This window comes from Canis lupus, chromosome 12, assembly GCF_003254725.2.
Source record: "Canis lupus dingo isolate Sandy chromosome 12, ASM325472v2, whole genome shotgun sequence".
In the NCBI taxonomy this organism is placed as follows: domain Eukaryota; kingdom Metazoa; phylum Chordata; class Mammalia; order Carnivora; family Canidae; genus Canis; species Canis lupus.
Genome location: NC_064254.1, coordinates 45,910,238 through 45,925,918, shown reverse-complemented (window position 1 = coordinate 45,925,918; position 15,681 = coordinate 45,910,238). Strand labels below are relative to the sequence as shown.

The 15,681-nt window shown below is 39.9% G+C and overlaps 1 protein-coding gene across 1 annotated transcript; it reads left to right on the top strand.

The window, feature by feature from the left end:
- Positions 1-1,275: 1,275 nt before the first annotated feature.
- Positions 1,276-1,942, top strand: LOC112658404 (proteasome subunit beta type-3-like). The gene has a single exon (XM_035698175.2). The coding sequence runs from the start codon at positions 1,296-1,298 to the stop codon at positions 1,908-1,910; it is 615 nt and encodes a 204-aa protein (XP_035554068.1). The 5' UTR covers positions 1,276-1,295; the 3' UTR covers positions 1,911-1,942.
- The last annotated feature ends 13,739 nt before the right edge of the window (positions 1,943-15,681 follow it).

The window sequence follows — 15,681 nt, the reverse complement described above, 5'->3', positions numbered from 1 at the left end:
TTTTATCAGAGAACATCAACAAGAAACTGACCTTTCAGGTCTAGAAATTATTTGAGTTTTTCATTGAATTAAACAGCAAAAAGTGGCAAGTCAAAGTTAATAGTAGTATCTTTCTTCCTATCTCAACTGGCATTAGATTCATCACTCTCTCACCTTTAAGGTGAGAGTTCTCTGCTCTTCTCATCAGAGCCGCTCTCTGAACATCAGACTATAGACAACAGGTCACAAGCTGGCAGTTTGCCACATCTGACCAAGGACAGGTTTGATCTTCCCACAGTATTACTGCTTAAGCATATTTTTTAGATTTTAATTATTTCCCAACACATAAAAAAATCTGGATTTCTAGCTTCTCTGAGGATATCAGAAGAACTGGCAACTATGAGTCTGTATGTCCCCATGTCAATAGAGGAGGGGCTGGCCACTTTAGATAGGGCACGTGTGCTCTAGTCTTCCACTCCTCTCCTCCCTGTTACCCAACATCTAAATTTGGTATCAGTTGTCATTTGTCATCTGATTGTATAGTGTTCTTCTTATATCTAATGTGGTGAGTTGAATGATAACCCCCAGAAAGATATTGTCCATGTCCTAATCCTCAGAATTTGTGCATCACCCTCTTTAGAAAAAGGGTCTTTGGGGTGCCTGGATGGCTCAGTGGTTGAGCATCTGCCTTTGACTCAGGACATGATCCCGGGAGTCCTATGCCTGAGTCCCACATCAGGCTTCCTGCATAGAGCCTGCTTCTCCCTCTGCCTAGGTCTCTGCCTCTCTCTGCGTCGCTCATGAATAAATAAATAAAATCTTAGAAAGAAAGAAAGAAAGAAAGAAAGAAAGAAAGAAAGAAAGAAAGAAAGAAAGGGAAAAAGGGTCTTTGCAGAAGTAATTTAAGTTAAAAATCTTGAGATGAAGAGATAACCTAGATTATCCAGGTGGGCCCTAAATCCAATGGGATTGTCTCCCACACATATAGGAGACAAACAGAAGAGGAGACACAAAGAGAAGGCAGTGTGAAGACAGAGGCAGAGATTGTAATGATGTGGCCATAAATTAAGTAAGCCAAGGAATGCTGACAACTACACAAAGTGGCAAGAGGCAAGGCTCTCCTCTGGAGCCTTCTAAGGGAGTGAAGCCCTGCTGACATCTTGATTTTGGACTTGTGGCCTCCAGAACTGTGAGACAGTACATTTTCATTTTTTTAAGCACTAAATTTCTGGTATATTATTACGTCAGCTCTAAGATGTCTCATAGATAATGGAAAGAGTCATAGCTGGGGGGGGGGGTCCCTCGGCACCGCAGCCATGTCTATTATGTCCTATAATGGAGGGGCCGTCATGGCCATGAAGGGGAAGAACTGCATGGCCATAGCTGCCGACAGGCGCTTTGGGATCCAGGCCCAGATGGTGACCACGGACTTCCAGATCTTTCCCATGGGTGATCGGCTGTACATAGGCCTGGCCGGGCTCGCCACGGATGTCCAGGCTGTTGCCCAGTGTCTCAAGTTCCGGCTAAACCTGTATGAGCTGAAGGAAGGCCAGCAGATCAAGCCCTACACACTCATGAGTATGGTGGCCAACCTCTTGTATGAGAAACGGTTTGGCCCCTACTACACAGAGCCAGTCATCACTGGGTTGGACCCAAAGACCTTTAAGCCCTTCATCTGCTCTCTAGACCTCATCGGCTGCCCCATGGTGACTGATGACTTTGTGGTCAGTGGCACCTGCTCCGAACAAATGTATGGGATGTGCGAGTCCCTCTGGGAGCCCAACATGGACCCAGAACACCTGTTTGAAAACATCTCACAAGCCATGCTGAATGCTGTGGATCGGGATGCGGTGTCAGGTATGGGAGTCATTGTCCACATCATTGAGAAGGACAAAATCACCACCAGGACACTGAAGGCCCACATGGACTAACCCTCCGTTCCCAGAGACTACTTTTTTTTTTTTAATAAATAGTTTTTCTTTCAAAAAAAAAAAAAGAGTCATAGCTAATGACAAAGAATGTGGGTTGCAACCACATAATTAAAGTAAAAAATATATTGTCTCCAAAAGAATAAGTTCAGTAAGAGAAAAGAAAAAAAAGGGAGAGATGAGAGCCAAGTGTTAAGGGTAAGGAATACCTATTATTAGAAAGGATGGGAAGACAACAAGGATACATCCAAGGATTTGGGAAAAGAAGACCCTCACTTTTGTTGAGAGCTGACATGGTACAAAATGGGGATGAAAATAAGGTGTAAACGGAATCAAGCATATTTAATGGGTTCAAGATACATAAACCATTCATTTGAGGAGTTTGCCACCAAAGGAAGGAAAAAAACTTGACAGTGCCTAGAAATGGCAGTAGTTTCACAGGAATGAGTGGTATACTGGCTTTGGCTTGTTTTTGTTTTGGGTTTTCTTTTTCTTTTTCCAAAATATAAGAAAAATATGGTTGAAGGAAAAGGAAAAGTTTTCTTTCCTCTTTTCTATTTTATATTCTCAGAGTCTGGTACAAATATTGACTAATAATTGAATTGTGATCATTAAAATAATGGATTTTATCTAATCTTTCAAATTATTGGGATGTAGTTGGTACAGTTGGTAATTAAAGTTGGAAACAAAGCTAATATTAGAAACAAAAAGTAGAGGTGTCATTATTTACCAATCCAAGATTAGGTATTATTTGCCTATTATATTAGTGAGGCAGTTAGTGAGTTGCATCATTTTTACTTACTATTTATAATTAGAGGGATACTCACATAGTACAAATAAAGACATAATGTCCTTTGTTCCTCAAAGGAGAAAACACAATGGAAGAATTTCAAAAGGACTATCATCTCTACCTAGTAATACAGTTATATAAGTACAAAAATTTTTGAATCATAGTTTAGTAATTATGTATATTAAATTTAACTTTGATAGCAATGCACAATGCCTATTTGAGATTAGTAATAGTAGCTAATATCTTTTAAGTGTATACTATGTATTAGGCCTTATATAAATTAATGCATCAAATCCTGCAGGGGGTATCCAGAAGGAAGGGCTAGCATGGTCAGGGGTAGCCTGACAACTGTAGCCTGTTAGAGATTCTTTGAATTTCTTATAGACTTTCTATCCAGCCCAAAGAGAAAAATGTAGTAACAAAAAATAATGCACCTGGACTTCAGCTACCAGCCTTTAACCCTCTAGACCCAGTAAAACTCACTTCTTGAAGGTGAGTTTTGAACAACCTTATGATATTTAGAAGACCCAGAAAAGTAGCACTTCTGAATGCCAGAGTTGACTTCCCTCCAGTCACCTCTCAATCCAGCTGAAGACATTCATATCCTTTATCAGCAATGTAAATGTTTATTTTACCAAATATCTATGTTTCAGAGCCTTAGGAATGGGAGATAGCTCATAACTCTTATAATGTTCCCTACAGGATTGAAGAGAGAGAATAAGAGAAATAAAAAATGAAACATATAATGACCAGAGTGATACTGAGCATATTCCTTTTTTTAAAAGATTTTATTTATTTATTTGAGAGACACAGAGTGAGAGAGGGGGAGCACAAACAGAGGGGAGGGGTAGAAGGAGAAGGAGGAGCAGACACCCCACTGAACAGGGAGACTGATGCAGGGCTAGATACCAGATTCTGGGATCATGACCTGAGCCAAAGGCAGACGTTTAACCGACTGAACCACCCAAGCATCCTGATCATATTTCAACTTTCTAAAAATCTTTCACATTGTGGTTTTGATTTGTATTTCCCTGATGGCCAGTGATGCAGAGCATTTTCTCATGTGTGTGCTGCCATGTCGATGTCTTCCTCTGTGAGATTTCTCTTCATGTCTTTTGCCCATTTCATGATTGATTGTTTGTTTCTTTGGTGTTGAGTTTAATAAGTTCTTTATAGATCTTGGAATCAGGGAAATACAAATCAAAACCACAATGAGATACCACCTCACACCAGTGAGAATGGGGAAAATTAACAAGGCAGGAAACCACAAATGTTGGAGAAGATGTGGAGAAAAGGGAACCCTCTTGCACTGTTGGTGGGAATGTGAACTGGTACAGCCACCCTGGAAAACTGTGCGGAGATTCCTCAAAGAGTTAAAAATAGATCTGCCCTACGATCCAGCAATTGCACTGTTGGGGATTTACCCCAAAGATGCAGATGCAGTGAAATGCCGGGACACCTGCACCCCGATGTTTCTAGCAGCAATGTCCACAATAGCCAAACTGTGGAAGGAGCCTTGGTGTCCATAAAAAGATGAAGGGATAAAGAAGATGTGGTTTATGTATACAATGGAATATTACTCAGCCATTAGAAACGACAAATACCCACCATTTGCTTCAACGTGGATGGAACTGGAGGGTATTATGCTGAGTGAAGTAAGCCAGTCGGAGAAGGACAAACATTATATGTTCTCATTCATTTGGGGAATATAAATAATAGTGAAAGGGAATATAAGGGAAGGGGGAAGAAATGTGTGGGAAATTCCAGAAAGGGAGACAGAACGTAAAGACTGCTAACTCTGGGAAACGAACTAGGGGTGTTGGAAGGGGAGGAGGGCGGGGGGTGGGAGTGAATGGGTGACGGGCACTGGGGGTTATTCTGTATGTTAGTAAATTGAACACCAATAAATAAATAAATAAATAAATAAATAAATAAATAAATAAACGACAAATACCCACCATTTGCTTCAACGTGGATGGAACTGGAGGGTATTATGCTGAGTGAAGTAAGTCAATCAGAGAAGGACAAACATTATATGTTCTCATTCATTTGGGGAATATAAATAATAGTGGAAGGGAATAGAAGGGAAGGGAGAAGAAATGGGTAGGAAATACCAGAAAGGGAGACAGAACATAAAGACTCCTAACTCTGGGAAAACAAACTAGGGGTGGTGGAAAGGGAGGAGGGCGGGGGGTGGGGGTGAATGGGTGATGGGCACTGAGGGGGGCACTTGACGGGATGAGCACTGGGTGTTATTCTGTATGTTGGCAAACTGAACACCAATAAAAATAAATTTATTATTAAAAAAAGAAAATAAATAAAAATATTTCACAGTACTAGCCATCCAGGCAGTCATGAAATATATGCACTTAAACATATATCTGGTTTCCATTCATTTCCCCTCACCTTTTCTTGTGAAGTCTCGGAGAAAAAAAAAATAGTACTTCATAAGGCAAAAGAGAATTTGTCCAATAATTCCTGGAATAATCTGTGCTTTTAAATTTGGGCCAAGAACACTGGCATCTACTAACTCAGAAATTCCCTAGAGCCCTAATACCACACAGATGTGAAAAAGAAGGAAGTATGGGGGCTTAAGCTCCTCTGCCATTTTTCATAGGATTATGTACTCTTGGCACAGCCCAAGGGGTCAGACTCGATCTTTTGCTGATATCAGTGTGAGTCAGATCACAGCAACATAATTTGATTGATTCAAATTATCAATCAAAGCACTACTCTTACTTATATAAAATGAAATAATACAGGGAAGCCTGGGTGGCTCAGCGGTTGAGTGTCTGCCTTAGGCCCAGGGTGTGATCCTGTGGTCCTGGGATTGAGTCCCTGCATGGAGCCTGCTTCTCTCTCTGCCTATGTCTCTGTCTCTCTGTGTGTATGTCTCTCATAAATAAAATCTTTTTTTAAAAAAAATGAAATGGGCAGCCCCGGTGGCGCAGCGGTTTAGCGCCGCCTGCAGCCCAGGGCGTGATCCTAGAGACCAGAGATCGAGTCCCACGTCAGGCTCGGCATGGAGCCTGCTTCTCCCTCTGCCTGTGTCTCTGCCTCTCTCTCTCACTCTCTCTCTCTCTCTCTCTCTCTGCATCTCTATGAATAAATAAATAAAAATCTTAAAAAAATAAAAAATAAAAATAAAAAATAAAAAAATTAAATGATTTGTACTGTGTTCTCTCTGTAAAATGCCACATAATACACACTTGCCTTTTAGCAGTGTGTGAGAGATCCTGAATAAGAATTACACTTTGCCAAGGACTGGTGCCACTCCAAATCCATGACCTCGGATTGCCGCTGAGCCCCTAGCTCTTGCTGTCTTTCTCATGTTACTTTTCAGCTTCCTCCTACACTTCTCTCAGCAGCTAATCCAAACCTCTACTTTTCCCAAACCTTCTTTCCCTTCACCCTCAGCCAATCGCTTCACTTTCTACACAGGAAAAAAAAAAAAGAAAAAAAGAAATCCCATAAATATTTTCTCCAAGTCCCACTGTTATTTATTCTCACACCCACTTTTCCTTCTTTCTGATGCACTAGAAGTATCCCTCTTAGGCCTAAGTTGTTCTCACCTCCTTTGTTCTTGAGAATATTGAATCCTTCCAGGCTACTTAGAGCTAAAGAGAAAATGATGGGATAATTTTCATAATTCTCTCCTCCACTACATCTCCTACCTCTCCCTCTCTACTGGCTCTGTCCCTTCAGCAGATGAGTATATTCGTCTCCCACCTTCTCCCAATCCATTCAGGTACCTCCAATGGAAAAAGAAAATTCCTCCACTCCAGTTTGTAAACGAGGGTCTGAGGTTTTCAGAAGCTTCCTGAAATTGTATTTAATATTGTGTTATTGTATTATGCATGTTTTTTGCATTTTTATAGAAAGTGGATTGGTGATTTTCCTGAGTCTTAAATAAGCTGGTAACCCAAAAAAGGTAATGAGTCACTCTAGATCTCTCTAAAATGTAATCTGCTTGTGTCACTCCAATTAAAATGCTTCAATAGCACTCCATTAGCTTCAAGTTACAATTCAAACACTTTGGCATAGTCTGATCTGACACCTGCTGTACTCTTTTGAGCATTTATGATGTGCATGGGTTTTATCACTTGTGAGCTGGAGACCAGAATTCATGCATCTCTTTGAATTCAAAGCCCATTTCTTAAGTAAAGTGACTTACAGAAAATGTTTAAAGTCATCCCCTTAATAGGACCAATTCTTCAGAAATGAATAAAAGGCATTTTCTCAGCCTTGTTTAGGATGGGGACTCTACTTTTAACTCTACTTTTGTCCTATCTCCAGGAAGGACAAGCAGGCTCCTTTGGGTCTCTAATGGATTTTCAAATTCTTTTTAATGAGTCCTCGAATTCTGTTGTAGGAAAAGATGGGGGATGAACCCCACGTTAAAGGTTTAAAAGAAAAAATCTCTTGCATAGAACTAAATATGGAGACAAAGGAAGGGAGGGAATGGGGAAGGGATAGAGAAATGAATACAGAAAAAAAATAACTGGAGAAATCTGAGTAAAATCAGTGCAATGTATCAATGTCAATATCCTGGTTGTGATATTATACAGTAGTTTTATAAGAAGCTACCATTGGGGAAAACTGAAGAAATAGGACAAAAGATCTCCCTCTCTATATATTCCAACTATATATCCAATGTGAATCAATAATTATGTTAAAATAAAACATTTAATTTTTAAAAACCAGTGCCAACATCCAAGGTAGATCCCAAAGAATAAAAATGGAAATAATGTCTTCAGTTTCTTCACAGAACACAAACCTGCTCTCACACTGCACCTCTGATGTAGTGGAACCTCATCACTCTATGAGGTATCTGAAATGACTGGGCACCAAGAGATGTGGCCTTGGGCACCTGGGCATGAAGTCCCTGCACTACAGAGATTTACTTGGTTTTCTTGGTTTGAGGATATGTCTACTTGAAATATACTTTTTAAAGATTTTATTTATTTATTTGACAGAGAGAGAGAGCAGAAGCACGGAGAGCAGCAGGCAGAGGGAGAGATAGGCTCATCAGGGGGCCCAATGTGGGGCTTGAGCCAAAGACCCCAGGATCATGACCTGAGCCTAAGGCAGATGCTTAACCCACTGAGCCACCCAGGCACACCGAAGATGTGTCTACTTCAGATTAAAAGCTGATATAAGAGTATTATCTATACAGGAATTTGCTACACTATCTTTTTATAACAGGGATAATTGAATAGTGTCCCCCCTAAGAAATGTCTGTCAAAACTTCACAATATGAAGTTATTTGGAAATAGTCTTTGCAGATGTAATTAAATTAAGGATCCTGAGATAGGATCATTCTGGATTTAGAGTAGGCCTAAATCCAAGGACTGGTAACCTTTTCTTTTTTTTTTTTTTTTAATTTAAAGACCTTTTATTTATTAATGAGAGAGAGAGAGAGCCCATGTGCACAAGCTGGGGGGAGGGGCAGAGAAAGAGGGAGAAGCAGACTCTCCACTGAGCAGAGAACCTGATGCAGGGCTAGATCCTAGGACCCTGGGATCATGACTTGAGCTGAACGTAGATGCTTAACCCGCTGAACCACTCAGGTGCCCCGGACTGGGATCCATCCAAGAAGAAAGGAGTACATACAGAGACACAAAGAATAAGCATATGAAGGCATAGAGGCAGAGACTGAGTTACATAACCACAAATTAAGGAACACCAGAAGCCATTAGAAGCTGGAAAAAGCAGGGCAGCCCCGGGTGGCTCAGCAGTTCAGTGCTGCCTTCGGTCCAGGGTGTGATCCTGGAGACCCGGGATCGAGTCCCACGTCAGGCTCCCTGCATGGAGCCTGCTTCTCCCTCTGCCTGTGTCTCTGCCTCTCTCTCTCTCTCTCTCTCTGTGTGTGTGTGTGTGTGTGTGTGAGAAAGAAGAAAGAAAGAAAGAAAGAAAGAAAGAAAGAAAGAAAGAAAGAAAGAAAGAAAGAAAGAAAGAAAGAAGCTGGAAGAAGCAAAGAGGGATTTTCCCCTTGAGCCTTCAAGGGGGCAAGGCTCTGCTGACACCTTAATTTTGGACTTCTGGCCTCCAAACCTGTGAAAGATTAAATTTCTGTTGTTGTAAGCCTCCAAGTTTATTGTAATTTGCTACAGTATCTTAAGAAACAAATACAGCAACTCTTCCATAAATCTAAAATTATTATGAAATACAAAGTTTACTTTAAAAAAAAAACTGATATGAGGTCTGATAGGTCATCAGCAACATGGGGCCTACCCTGCAGAGAAAAAAAGGCAGAAGCAGAAGATCTTTGACTATAGGGGTGGGGAGAAAATAAGACAGAGGCAGAAATTGACTTGAATATACGGCTCTCGAAAGAATATCTGAGGTGTCATAAGGACAGTGCTGCTCCCAGAAGCAGTGGAACTGGATCATTCAGGCCATTGGGACTGGTATCCAAGAGATTGCTAAGAATTCAGGAGGTAGAGGAGGTTTTGGCAGCAGGAGATGCTAACTAACATTTATGTTACATCCATCCCATGTAGAGTTCATACAATTTACCTATGATATAGAAACATTCTGGAGGGTCTGCAAGAATGCTATGCAGCCCTATAAGGGACTGATTGGAACTGGGGGTCTTTATGGTCCAGAAATAACCAAACTGAGCAGGGGTTCAGACAGAACTCCAAACAGATCATTTGTTTCCTTAAACAGTTGACATGGCAAAATCAGCAGAAAGGCAGTCATAGGATCAGGACCTATGAGGTGGGAAAGAGTGATGGGAATAAAGAAAAGAGTTTGGCAGTATGGGACTATACATTTCTTTAACAAATATTTACTCTTTTTTGTGTGTTTAGGATATAGAACTAAGTGAAATATGGGTCTTATCCTCAAGGATATTTCAGACATTCAGGGCTGCAGCTCAAGTCTCAGGGCTGTGAAGAGACACAGGACTTTTTACTACTTTCTGTAGTTTGGTCACTTCAAATGCAAATGCTCTGGTCCTTCTAACACAATTTTTCTTCACTGACAAAACAATTCCCTCACCTTATTCATACTCTGTCTCAAGTGATGGAATAAGATTTTGTAAATGAGAGAGAAGAAATAATCCTGTACCATTTGAAAGGAGCACTGTGTGAATTGCCCATTTTGCAATACTTCTCTCTCTTCACACAATCAAAAATAATGTGTTATTAGTATAAATTGATAACAAACTTACGGGGATCCCTGGATGGCTCAGCGGTTTCGCGCCTGCCTTTGGCCTAGGGTGCAGTCCTGGAGTCCCGGGATCGAGTCCCATGTCGGGCTCCCGGCATGGAACCTGCTTCTCCCTCTGCCTGTGTCTCTGCCTCTCTCTATGTTTGTCATAAATAAATAAAAATTTTAAAAAATTAAAAATAAGATAACAAATTTACCTCATTTTAAAAATAACTGCAGAAGGAAAAGGATACACTTCCAGAATTAACCTTACCCTGCTGTAACCTAAGTTCTCTACTGAGGAGGTCATTTTCATTTGCAAATCTCTATTTATGGGATGTTCCCAATAAATAAATATATCACTTACTCCCTGGTGCTGATTCTGAACTCCTTGAAGCCAGAGTGAATCTTATTCATAATTGCTAGATCCAGACAGATTCTTAAAGAGATCTATAAACCCCTGAAAGTGGAAGTGAATTTTTTAATAAATGTTCATTTTTCCAGCAAGAAGGTCTGTAAGTTTTATCATATCCTCAAAGATTTTAAGCCAAACACTCAAGCAGCTTAGAATCGCATACTACAAACTTAATTAATCTTTGCTGAACAAACTAATGACTTAATTTATTTATATATTCTGGCAATGCCCTCAGGTCAAAGAACCACCAGAAACAAACCTAAGGCTGAACAAGTTGGGTTTATTGCTTTATGCAGAGAGGGAGAGTATAACCCATTGGAGAATCATGAGGTATCTCAGTAAGAATGGTAGAAAGCACCAATTATAGGATATGGACTTTGACTAGGTGACATAGGGAAGAGTATATGATTGAGGATCTCAATCAATCTTATCAATCCTATGTAGCACAAAGATAAAGCTATAATTAGTAAAGAAATAGTGGCCACTCACTTTTTGCCTTTCTCAATTCCTAATAGTGGAAAGGTTTTCTGCAATGTAAAGTAACTCAGTAAGGTGTTGACAGAGCTTAAAGTTTTATTGAGTTAACTATTGCTGCTGGAATGTAAGGTAGAGAATTATATCTATGATAAAACATACATCAGATTTCATATGCACTTACTGAATTTACATCCACACAAATAAGGCACCTTACTCAGTATTTTTTCTTGTGCATTTCACAAATAGTTTTCTATGGCAGGTGTACCAAGAATTAGTTTCACTTAAAGCTAAGATTTTATGGGTTTGGGATTAAAATTTTAAGGCCAAAGTAGGCACCTAATTATACATATCTTAAAAGTAATTCTTTTTTGGGGGGTGCCTGGGTGGCTCAGTCAGTGAAGCATCTGCCTTCAGCTCAAGTCATGACCCCAGGGTCCTGGGATGGAGCCTCGCATCAGGCTCCCTGCTCAGTGGGGACTCTGCTTCTCCCTCTCCCTTTGCATTCCCTGCTGCTTGTGCTCTCTCTCAAATAAATAAATAAAATCCTTTTTTGAAAAGTTATTTTTTCAAACTAATGGCCAATGGCCAAATATATTCTGGGAAATCCATGAATTTATATGTTTATATTTTCATTTTGTTATAATTTAAAGAACAACAGTATAAACACATACGGGATGACTATCTCACCACCAAGTACTATACCAGGTGATGTCTGCCCATGTGTGTATGTCTATAAGTGGAATCTTCTTTGTTCCAGGTAATACCAAATGATATCACTGGATACTATGATAATGAACCAGTACTAGTTAAACCAGAGGAAAATGGTTGGGAGAACTGAGTTCATGACAAAGCATGTATGTACACAATAATTCAGGGGCAAGAGACTCAATAGAACCTGCATGTAGCACAGGGAATAGCAAACTGTAGGTACTTCACAAAATAAGAGATATTTACTAGGATGTGAATAGAGATGGTGTTGGGTGGTGAAACTAATTAAAGACTACTTTTTCAATTACTATCCTTTTTAATAGTCTGAAATTCTCTTTAATAATCATGTACTTTTGGGGGTACCTGGGTGGCTCAGTGGTTGAGTGCCTGCCTTTGGCTCAAGTCGTAATCCCAGGGTCCTGGAATTGAGTTCCAAATCAGGCTCCCCATAGGGAGCCTGCTTTTCTCCCTCTGCTTGTCTCTGCCTCTCCCTGTGTCTCTCATGAATAAATTTTTAAAAAATCTTTTTTAAAAATAATCACATACTTTTTAAAATAAAACTTTATTTTTAAAAATCTTTATATTGTTCAATACAATGCTATTAGTGATTTTTAAAATATATGAGGTTCTTGATGCCCTTTCAATACTATGAGTCTGGGGCACCTGGGTGGCTTAGTGGTTGAGCATTCGCCTTCCGCTCAGGTCCTGATCCTGGCATTCCGGGAGTGTTCCAGGATCAAGTCCCACATCAGGCTCCCTGCAGGGAGCCCGCTTCTCCCTCTGCCTATGTCTCTGCCTCTCTCTCTCTCTCTCTCTCTCTCTCTCTGTGTGTGTCTCATGAATAAATAAATAAAGTCTAAAAAAAAAAAAACTATGAGTCTTTCAGTTTCTAGTCTGACATATAAAGAGCTTGGACATTGTAACTTCCATTCTCACATCTGCAAAATGCTGAACAAACGAAAAATCAGCATCTTGTTTCATCCGAAAGACAACTGAGAGCAAATCATCATCCTGAAAACTGGAAAGACAGGAGAATACAAAGAATCACAACTTACTGCAGCAGAAGCCACTGTTAGAGCCTGGAAGGAATATTTAAAAGATCATTCATTCATTCCTGTAGACTGCATCTGGGCTAGCTTGACAGACTGAAAACTCCTGGGGGTCCAGTTTCAGGAGGGTTTCACACTCTCCTCCCCCTCTCATAAAGGAAATAATTTTGAATAAGTTCAGAGGACTTTACTATCCTAAACAACTGCCTGCCCCCAAGGAAAACTAATATATGTCAGTTGCTTTCCTATATACCAGCTATGAAAAATTGGAATTTGAAAATAAAAACACATCATTTACTCTAGCACCAAAAAAGAAATACTTAAGTATAAATCTAATGAAATATGCACAAGATCTACATGAAAAAAATAACAAAACTGATGAATGAAACCCAAAAACATCCAAATAAATAGAGGGAGTACCTGGCTGGCTCAGTTGGTGGAGCATGCAATTTGCGACTCTTGATCTCAGGGCTATGAATTCAAGCCCCTTGCTGGAGATAGAGATGGAAAGAAAGGGAAGAAAGGAAAGAAAGTAAAGAAAGGAAGAAAGGAAGGAAGGTGAAAGAAGAAGAAAGAAGAAAGAAAGATAGAAAGAAAGAAAGAAGAAAGAAAGAAAGAAAGAAAGAAAGAAAGAAAGAAAGAAGGAAAGAGAGAGAAAGATTCCATATTCATGAATAGGAAAATTTAATGTTATTAAAATCTCAGCTCTTCCTATTTTGATGTTTATTTTTTTTTATAAATGTAGGTATCCTAATTCTTTTTTTTTTAAGATTTATTTATTTATTTATGAGAGAGAGAGAGAGAGAGGCAGAGACACAGGAGGAGGGAGAAGCAGGCTCCATGCAGGGAGCCCGATGTGGGACTCGATCCCAGGACTCCAGGATCGCGCCCTGGGCCAAAGGCAGGAGCCAAACCGCTGAGTCACCCAGGGATCCCCTATTTTGATGTTTAGATTCAATGCAACCCCAACAAAGTCCCAGCTAGTTATTTTGTGCATACTGACAAAGTGATTCTAAAGTTTATATGGAAAAGCAAAAGACTCAGAATAGCCAACACAATACTGAAGAAGAACAAACTTGGAAGACTGATACTACCTGGCTCCATGACTTACCATAAAACTACTATAACCAAGACAGTATGATATTGGTTTAAAAAAACAGACAAGGGGATCCCTGGATGGCTCAGCGGTTTGGCTCCTGCCTTTGGCCCAGGGCGTGGTCCTGGAGTCCCGGGATCGAGTCCCCCGTTGGGCTCCCAGCATGGAGCCTGCTTCTCCCTCTGCCTGTGTCTCTGCCTCTCTCTATGTCTATCATGAATAAATAAATAAATAAATAAATAAATAAATAAATAAATCTTTAAAAAAATTAAAAATAAAAATAAATAAATAAAAATTAAAAAACAAATATTCTGTTTAATGGAACAGAATAGAGAGCACAGAAATAGATCCACACAAATATAGTCAACTGATCTTTGACAAAGGAGTAAAGGTAATTCAATGGAGAAAAGATAGTCGTATTAGTCTGCTAGAGCTGCTAAAACAAAATATCACAGACAGGGTGGCTTAAAAACAGATTTGTTTTTCTCACAGTTCTGGTGGTTAAATGTCCAAGACCAAAGTGTTGATGGGTTTGATGTCTTTTGAGGCCTCTTTCCTTGACTTACAGATGGCCACTTTCTCACTATGTCTTCATATGGTCATATCTTGGTCTATGTATGTGTTTGGTGTCTCTAACCTCCTCTTTTACAAGGAAACCAGTCATCTTGGATTAGGTCCCACCCTAAAAATCCATTTTAACTTAATTACCTCTTAAAAGGTCCTATCTTGGAGCACCTGGTTGGCTCAGACAAAAGAGCATATGACTCTTGATCTCAAGGTTGTGAGGTCAAGCCCCACATTGGGTGTAGAGATTACTTAAATAAAAACTTTTTTAAAAATAAAAACCTTTTTGGGATCCCTGGGTGGCTCAGCGGTTTGGCGCCTGCCTTTGGCCCAAGGCACGATCCTGGAGTCCCGGGATCAAGTCCCACATCAGGTTCCCAGCATGGAGCCTGCTTCTCCCTCCTCCTATGTCTCTGCCTCTCTCTCTCTATGTCTATCATAAATAAATAAAATAAATAAATCTTTAAAAAAATAAAAAATAGAAACCTTTTTAAATATCTATTTAAGGGACACCTGGGTGGCTCAGCAGTTGAGCATCTGCCTTCGGCTCAGGGTGTGGTGCCAGGGTCCCCAGAATGGAGCCTGCTTCTCCCTCTGCCTATGTCTCTGCCTCTCTCTCTCTCTCTGTGCTCTCATGAATAAATGAATAAAAAATCTTCTTTAAAAATCTACTTAAAAAGTATCCTTTAAAAAAAAAGGCTCTATCTCTAAATATACTCACAGTCTAAAGTACTAGGGATTAAGGCTTCAACATATGAATTGTAGTAGGGGGATACAATTCAACCTATAACACTAGTCTTTTCAACAAATGATGCTATAATAGCTGGACATCCATATGCCAAAAAGAAAAAAGAATCTAGACTCAAGCTTTGCAACTTACCAAAAAATTAATTCAAAATGGGTCCTACAGGGGATCCCTGGGTGGCTTAGCGGTATAGTGCCTGCCTTCGGTCCAGGGTGTGATCCTGGAGTCCTGGGATCAGGTACCACATCGGGCTCCCTGCATGGAGCCTGCTTCTCCCTCTGCCTGTGTCTCTGCCTCTCTCTCAGTCTGTGTCTCTCATGAATAAATAAATAAAATATTTTTTTAAAAAAAAATGGGTCCTACACCTAAATGTAAAATACAAAACTATAAAATTTCTAGGAGATAACATCAAAGAAAATCTAGGTGATCTTCAATTTGGCAATGAGTTTTCAGATACAACATCAAAAGCAGAACTCATGAAAGAAATAACTGATAAACTCAAATTTATTAAAAGAGAAAACCTTGTGTCCTATGAAAGACATTAAGAGATTCAAAAGACAAACCACACAGATCTTTGTAAAACATACTGATAAAGTTCTTATATCCAAAATATAGAAAGAACTTTTAAAATGAGCAATAAGAGAACACAAAACCTGATTTAAAAGTAGGCAAAAGGGCAGCCTGGGTGGCTCAGCGGTTTAGCAATGCCTTCGGCCGAGGGTGTGATCCTGGAGACCCCGGATCGAGTCCCACGTCTGGCTCCCTGCATGGAGCC

Coding starts and splice junctions, on each gene's coding strand:
- LOC112658404 (XM_035698175.2), top strand. CDS start 1,296: ATGTCTATTATGTCCTATAATGGAGGGGCCGTCATGGCCATGAAGGGG.